This window comes from Phaethon lepturus, unplaced genomic scaffold (assembly GCF_000687285.1).
Source record: "Phaethon lepturus isolate BGI_N335 unplaced genomic scaffold, ASM68728v1 scaffold18267, whole genome shotgun sequence".
NCBI lineage: Eukaryota > Metazoa > Chordata > Aves > Phaethontiformes > Phaethontidae > Phaethon > Phaethon lepturus.
Genome location: NW_010549958.1, coordinates 1 through 8,189, shown reverse-complemented (window position 1 = coordinate 8,189; position 8,189 = coordinate 1). Strand labels below are relative to the sequence as shown.

At 35.8% G+C, this 8,189-nt stretch overlaps 1 protein-coding gene across 1 annotated transcript in view; it reads right to left on the bottom strand.

Moving 5' to 3' along the window:
* The window catches only part of HIBCH (3-hydroxyisobutyryl-CoA hydrolase), a gene marked incomplete at its 5' end in the record, with an annotated part of 45,221 nt that extends 37,930 nt beyond the window's left edge, over positions 1-7,291 (bottom strand). Inside the window, 5 exons of the mRNA XM_010290419.1 lie at positions 1,633-1,685; positions 3,777-3,857; positions 4,766-4,850; positions 6,319-6,459; positions 7,249-7,291. Coding sequence (XP_010288721.1) covers positions 1,633-1,685; positions 3,777-3,857; positions 4,766-4,850; positions 6,319-6,459; positions 7,249-7,291 — 403 coding nt within the window. The remainder of the gene's footprint in view (positions 1-1,632; positions 1,686-3,776; positions 3,858-4,765; positions 4,851-6,318; positions 6,460-7,248) is intronic.
* Positions 7,292-8,189: the final 898 nt, after the last annotated feature.

The window sequence follows — 8,189 nt, the reverse complement described above, 5'->3', positions numbered from 1 at the left end:
CTACACTCAAATGAAGACAACTGCTACTAGTATCATCAAACTGAGGATAAGCAAGAAACTTAGTCATTCAAACTCTAATGGCAGTTAAATGCAGTCAAGGTCGCAATGAAATTTGGGCATGCTATACTAAAATTTGGATACCCAACTAAAGTTTCAGGCTAACTGTTGTCTTTTAAAAGCTCCTTAAAAGAAAGGAAACCAATAAAGAATCTTAGTAATGCAGGATCATCTGACTCCATTATGCTCTGTTCAGTCCAAAAAAATACTGTCAAAGGACAGAATTCTATTTCTGCTTAGGACACAATCATAATGAGCAATCTATAGGACCTGTAAAAAAGACATCAGCTGCTGGGCAGTTTTGCTCTTTCATAGCTATCCATGCAGTTATTCAAAACTCACTAAAATAAATGGACTCCCCTGTCTCTTATCCACAAAACTTCAGGTCTCCTATGTTAAATAAAAAACTTTTTCTGCAAGAAGAGCTACAAGACTAGTCCCCTTTATGCTGCAAACAATTATGTATACTAGATTGGGGCGGGGAGGGAATGGTTATCTAGCTGAGATCTTTGGGGCTGGTAGCAGAGAAGCAAAGGGGAAGAACTGCATGTTTAGATCACAAGCTGAAAAGACCACAACCAAAAGAGACAAAATTAAATGTGTGAGAAAAGATGGAAAGGTAAGAGTCATGACAGGTGATGGATCATGTAGTGTTCCACTTCTTGCATCCTGTCTTTGACTTAACTTTAATTTAAATAGACTGTACACCCATATCATACTGACATGCAAGAAAACAATAAAAATCTAAGTGACAATATGGCAGATGGACTTCACTGTCAAACTCATTGTTCAAAAGACCTTAAGATTATTGTATTCTACTCCCTGCTATGGTGCAAATATATCCAACGTATGTCAAACTGAAGAGAACAGCATTTTAGCATGTAGAAAAGCATGGTATTGCTCTTCTAACTACCTACTCACAGTGTTTTGAGCCAAGAGTTGCTGAAACAATTATAAGCACTGAGTATAACTAGCAAGGTGATGGAGAATCCTCCATGTTGCTTTAGTAATAAGGTGTGGCCTTGGGGGGGAAATCAGGATCTTGTAACTCATGTTTTAGGAGTACTGCAGAGGTGAGAAAGTAGATGCCTTTCCAGATTATTTGTTGGAAAAATACAGAACTCATGAATGTCTGTTAAAGTATAGCTTAGAATGATATTTTTCCAATTTTTCAAGGATTTGTCCTTTAATTGTATTTTTATATAGTTCTATTTTTTAATACACTTTGAGTGGAAAATTCATCTCAGCTCTTTTATGATCTACAAACTCACACTTCAGTATTTTGAAAACCTTTGTGAGGGGTATTTCCCACAGTGGCAGGATTCTGCTCTTTTTCTCAATGCAATCGCCAGATCCTCAGAGAAAGCAGTTGCACTAGCTATCAAAGAACAGCAGAAGCACTAGAAGAGCAGCAATTTACTAAGACAAGCAAGAGACAAAGGTTCAGATTATGATGCTTGTTCTTGAATTGAAATGTTTGAAATGCTACATGTGCACTTCATTCAGCTCAAGTACAGAGATTACATTATTTTAAAACAAATTATATCAGATATCACACAAAGGTACTTAACTTACCCCTCCCATTGTAATGCCATCAATAAGTGCCACATATGGCTTCTTGCAAGTACCTGTAAGATATGTAAAAAAAATTGTACATTTTTTCAAAAGAGTAGGCCTGTGACTAACTGTGTACATGACACATTTCCCCATGTCTTACTTCAGAAAGAGCAACAGAAAATAAACTGTAAATTAAACAGTAAAATATCCATTTATAATGAAGGTAATTTATGTAATTCTTAAGCAATGAAAAGAAACACCAGTTACTGACTTACTGCATTCTGACTGTTGTAAGAGAACATCATACAACCATTAAATGTAAGATTGTTTGCTATGTGAGTACCTGACAATTTAGCCACATCTGGCTATTATAAATAGCTTTGTAGGATGCTGGAACACAGCAGTTTGTTTCACCCATCTCACAGCCTGGATTAACAGCACAGAGTGTGTACAAGCACTCCAGTACTTTACTGCAAAGCCAGATGAATTGGTAGACTTCAGCCAAAATGTGAAAATAAACTACTGCAATGCAAACATGTTCTGTCTTGCCAACTCCTTTGTATGTTACAACCCTGAATGTGGCGCAGGCAGGTTGAGATGATAATGTCCTAAAGTACCACAGTTTTATCTACCAACTTCATCTGTTGGTGCCTTTAGGAGGCATAAAAGTGAAGACATGATGCTTTCAACTACCATTCATGGAAGGATTCAGGAGTTCACTGTGAATGAAACTGCTGCCTGATATTCAGTGTTTTCAGGTCAGACTTAGTTCAGTCAGATTGCTGATACAAGTATCTGCTGCAACCGTGTTGCTAGCTTTTCTGTTGCAAGCTTTCTATAGATCCTTGTTTAAAAAAGGAACTATTTTAAAAGGCAGTTCAATCCTTCAAATGAGTACTTAGAAAATATAACAGAATTGCATTTTTAACTTTGTTCTTACAAAACTTATAAACTAATGCATGGGCTCTAGATGCTAGCCCTTGAACTAAATTTCTACAGAAGCATGCCTTTCCAATAGCAAATGCTGTGAAAGCAGCTCTCCTGTGTATTTTTAAGTTGTAAATTATAAGATACAAATAAATCCTATTGGCAGAAATCTCAGTCTTAAAGGAATACAATCATACCAAAGTTAATCTAGATTTTGTAATTACATGCATTATAGATACAGTACACCCTAATGACTTTAAAAAAACCCAAACTTTAAGTATGTACCCTTACAATATTTGAATAGACTAGAATAGTTAGTTGGAAGAGATCTACAATGATCATCTAGTCCAACTACCATGGTAATACTAGTTTTTCCCACATATGTGAAACTTTAAGCTATTTTTCTTCATGAAGGCAAGAAGGGCATGACAAATGCTGAAAATGGAAACTCTGTCAAACAAAGTAAAAATAACTTTTCAGAAATTACTCTTACTCCAATAACTTTCTGCTCTTCTGTCAACCTAAGTTGATACGCAAGATGTTCACCTCTCCTCCTATAATGACTAACACTGGTACGATGTTTAAAAACTCAGACTGCGTTCAATTAAAATATGTTTGGAGAAGTTTCTTCTGAACAAAACATTCAACTCTTGACTTTTATCCTAGAAAATTAATACCCTTTCTTAATACCCTTTACCCTGGTAAATTTTACCCAATATCTTTGCTGTTAGTTATTTTAAGACCACATACTCCTAGGTTCTTTGCCATAAACTAAGGCAGTTAAGTCCTAGCTTGAGTATTCATTTATGCAGTTCATTTAAATGAAAAACTTTAACATTATTTGATCTTCTGCTTTCTGAGTGATACTGATTTTTCCATGCATTTATTTTTATCTCAGGTCGTCTTTGAAGTAAATCAGTGAAACAGAACTGCACTGTCTGCATCTAAGATTTAATTCATCCATAGCACAAAGATAACTACCCAGAAGGATGGGATAAGGTAGCTATCATAATAGCTTAAACACAAGAAGCAAATTCTGCATGCAAGGTATAAAAATGAGGTATGTTACACTACTGGTACTGAACTTGGTTAAAACAAAAAATAATTACTACTTCTATGTTACTACTACTATGTTATCACAGTCTTTTATAGGTTAGCAAAGAGAGAAAGTGAATTTACATTCAAACCCACTATTATGAAAACCGCACTGCTTCAGAATTTGCTATTAAACATACCAATGGCATTGTTCAGGATATATTCTTCTCTGAAAAAATCTTGTGCCAGTCTATCTCCAACTTTTCCTGCATCTGTGATGGCTTAAGAGAAATAAAAATTCTAAAGATAACTAAGTTTAATAGAAAATACAATAACAAGTAAAAAAAAAAAATAATCACGTAACAGTTTTTTCCTTCAGCAAACAAACAGCAACTTAATCCTGCTTTATTTTATTTGAGAAGATTTGCTCAAACTTAAATATGAACACAAAGTTTCAAATTTGAGTCAATTCTATTATGCTGCAGACTTTGTCACATACTACTTGTGAGAGTGCAGTCCATCTTCTATACTATGGAACACCTCCTAATGTCTGGTAGTCTTGTTTGTGGTATTTCATATAGAACAGCCACATAAAAGTGATTACACTGAAGACTCTGAATACCAAAAATGAGAAGCCAGTTAGAGCTGGTCATAGTTTAACAATAATCTGTGCTGCTTGTTTACCTAAGATTTAAAACAACTGCTAATTTTCACAGTTTGGAGACTTCCTACAGTTCATAATTACAAAATAATTACAGATACATTGATCACCATTGTCAGCTGTCTGTATCTAGCTCTCTCAAACATCAGACACAAATTATCCAACAGTAACAGAGCTACCTATTAGGACCCTTCAAATTTCTTGTAAAGAAGCTGTCAGTAATGAAAATCTGGGAAGATGAAGGTAGAGACAAGAACCCTCTTTCCCAGGAATGACTGGCTGCCATTACCAGTTATTCACAGAAAACCCAATTTTTACTCTTTTATACAATGTTCCAACAGCTGTCTCCTGACAAATAACTTAAATAGCATCTGCACATCAAGATGTCATAAGAAGTCAGCACAACTAATCTTTTTTACTGTTGTGTAGTAAGCCTCCATTTACCTGAGTCACACCAAATAAGGGAAATCAGTGCAAAGTAGTAACTGGCAAAGATATGTCAAATGTTTAAGTGACTATAGTCCTTACCTCTGATGTCACCCCCCGCACAAAAAGCTTTTCCTCCAGTTCCCTTTATGATTATTAAAAAAGTTTCAGGATCTTGCTCCCAAGTCTAAAAAGAAGTAAATGTTTTCATGTAAGATTAAAGTCTGTGCAAAAAAAAATTTTTCTGTATACTGTCTATAATTCTTATTTTACTTTTTCAAAAAGCAAATCAAACCATACTTAGAATAGTCTGTCTTAAACTGAAGTTTGAGAGCTAAATGTCTTTCTGCTGGCTCTGTGGCTTATTCAACCTTGACGTCAAAGATCAGCAAAGTTGCCTTCTGTATTTTACAAAAAAGCCTATGCAGAGCTCCCAATGCCTGAAGCACTCGCTAAAACAGGGCCTGACATAAATCTCAATGGGAACACAATGCTGAGGCAGAAAGCTGGGAATATGGAAGATATAACAACATTTCAGGCCAAATAATAAAAGTTGTTTAAATCTAAGACTCATGGCAAGGAAAACAGCATTTAAATTGTTGATGGATTTTGTCATTTTGTCAAAATGACTGCAACCAATGCTAATCAAGGTCTGGATCAAATCAATTTGTGGACAGATGTTTTGCTAAGGACAAAGACTGGGTTTGGGTTTTTTTTGTTGTTCTGAATTAAATATACTGGTACAAGACTTCAGCAATGGTGCAACCATATTGAGAAAAAGATGCCTTTTACAGGGTTTTTCTGCCCTTCAAGCTATACTTATATAATCCCTTATTCAAGTAAGTGTACTCAGATAAAAGACAGACAAGACATTTCTGTATACCTGCAACCATACTTAAAATTATGCCACCTTTTAAGGTTGTGCTTCAAATAAAGCCTGGTACTCAGCAAGACAGATTAAGTATTTTTTTCTTTAAATGTTCTTCAAAGAATGCATAAATTTGCAGCACAACCATCTACCAAAACACCAAAAGGCAGGCAACTATCCTACAAATACTGGTATGTACTAAATTTGACTTTGTGCATATGATAAATAATATCATTAAATTTAAAAGCACTATTTTCATGCTTAAAATTTCACATTACTTCACTAGCTTGTAGAAACAGCACCTGTAAAACCATGAAGAAGTTCTTTAAGGAATGACACCAACAGCACCTTGCTTGCTAATGATTTGTGTCTTATTTCAGACATGTAGCCTCCCTGCAAAACATGCACCCAATCAAAAGGCAACACCACTGTATAGCTTGGAATTTGTGCATGCCAACTGACCAGCTGGGTGTTGCCAAAAGGGACGTATAAACGTCAAACACTGCTTGCTTTTAATTCAGTCCTGGTTTTAATATGGGTGTCTCTTTATCTATCCAGATGCTAAATTTAACTTTGTCTGACAGCTTGTTTCTTTGACGTGTCTTCTCCTCTTTCTAGCTTGCTTGAAACTGTCTGTTCTTTCCCATCCTATAAATCTGAGCTCACTGGCCAATGCACTCACACAGGCTTTCATTCTTTAAATCAATACACTAAATGTCAGACTGAATTTTAAAATTGGTTTTGGATAACGTATGTATAGTGGATGGGTGGAAACAGAGGTACTAACCTTTATTTGTGGATAAATTTGTTGGATCATAGAAAGATTTAGCGCATTGAGAGCCTTGGGTCTATTGAGAGTTATTATTCCTGCACCTCCTCTCTTTTCCAACAACACTTCAGCTGTCAAATCTGTATGCTTAGACATTTTCTGTACATGCAAAAACAAGTAAAGCAAATGTCATCAGTTAGATAACTTGAGTAACATACTTGCAAGAGTGTCTATGGAAATATATTCTCAAAATGCACTATTTAAGATCATAAAACATGCATTTTGGAATTGTATGCTAAGGTTTTCCTACTGTATTTCAAGATTTATTTGCATTTCCTAAACAGTTCTTTTGAAACTACTTTATGTTTGAGTCCTTCAGCATAATAACCCTCAGACAAGTTTTTGAGCCGCACACTCTTTGACAATGACATTTGAGTTCATGTAAAAAAAAAAAAAAAACACCCAACAAAAAAACCCACAACAAAACACAAAACCATGGTTCTTTAAGACTGACATTCTGAAAATACCTGCAACAATTCTAACAATGACAGTTCCATGTGTCCTTACTGGCAGTTTGACACTGCAAAACCAAACACACACATCGTTTTGTCTGTAAGTAACTTTTAACAGTAGAGAACAAATCACTAAACTATTTTCACAATTGATTTCAAATTCACGGTTGAATGATATTTAAGGAATATACAGATGCTAAGATAGAAACTAACTGTAGAAGTAGGTTAGGCCAAAATAATTAAAGTTTAACTTAGAGTATAATAGAAACTTGTAACAAAGTGCTTGAAGACATCGGCAACGTTATGCCTGAGCAATAAATGATGGCATTCAGAACCACTGTGAGCAGACATATTAGAAGTTGCATGTACTGTCTGTCTTAGGGTAGTTAAGAGTCCTAAAAGCTTCCAACTCAGTCAAACAAGATGCTGTTCTTACCAAATGTTGTAATATTACTTGCAGTCTGTTGAATGGCTTCAGCCTGAAAAAGAAACATTAAAAAGATAGCTAAAACCAGCTACATAATCCCCAAATATATGACTGCTGAGTTAAGCAAAGCTTAGAAAAATTTCTGAACACAATTGTTTTACATTCTCCTTTTTAAAATCAAGTAAAATCAAGAGTTCAATTTTGATATCAGAACAATTGGAAACCTCTTTGCTTACTAGTAAATAGATAGCAGATACCAATGCCAACTACTAATGTTTTCGATGCGTTCAATTTCAAGTTAGAAGGAGAACCTGGAAACAGTAAGACAAAAAGTTTGGAGGATATGTTTGATACATAGCAGTGTGTGTCTTTTAAGGATTTACAGCCTTTTTCTGGATGTTTAAATACTAGCATCTTTTAAAAAAAAAGGTCTTGTCAAAACTTGTGCATTTCCAAAGTTTCCATTACACCAAGCCTGCCCTCATGTCCTTGTGTGCATGTACATTTACACAGGGTTGATGTTAACAGCTTGAAGGCGTCTTATGCTTCTGTTGCTGACAGCAGATACTCGTGCTGGGCCTTTTTGTCAACATGCTACTCAATTTAAGGAATGTGGCCGCTACTCATTAATTGTCACTGTACTCTATTGAGGAAGATCGTAAACAACGGCATTTGCTGGACTTCTGACACCAGGCTTGCGTCGATATTAACAAGCCGCTTTATCTTTCAGCTATAAAACACAGACAATTAACATGTTACATGCTAACGTCCCGGCGCCCTAAGCTACTTTTTAAGTACATGCTCGTTTTAGAATGGGAAAGTTAATCTAGACCTGGCAAATCTCGGCCTAAATGATATTTTATACCAGCTCAGGGGATTACAACCCCGGCACTAGAGGCCTTCCCGGACCATCGCTCCGTGCCGCAAGACACCGCCAAGCTGCGGGCGCG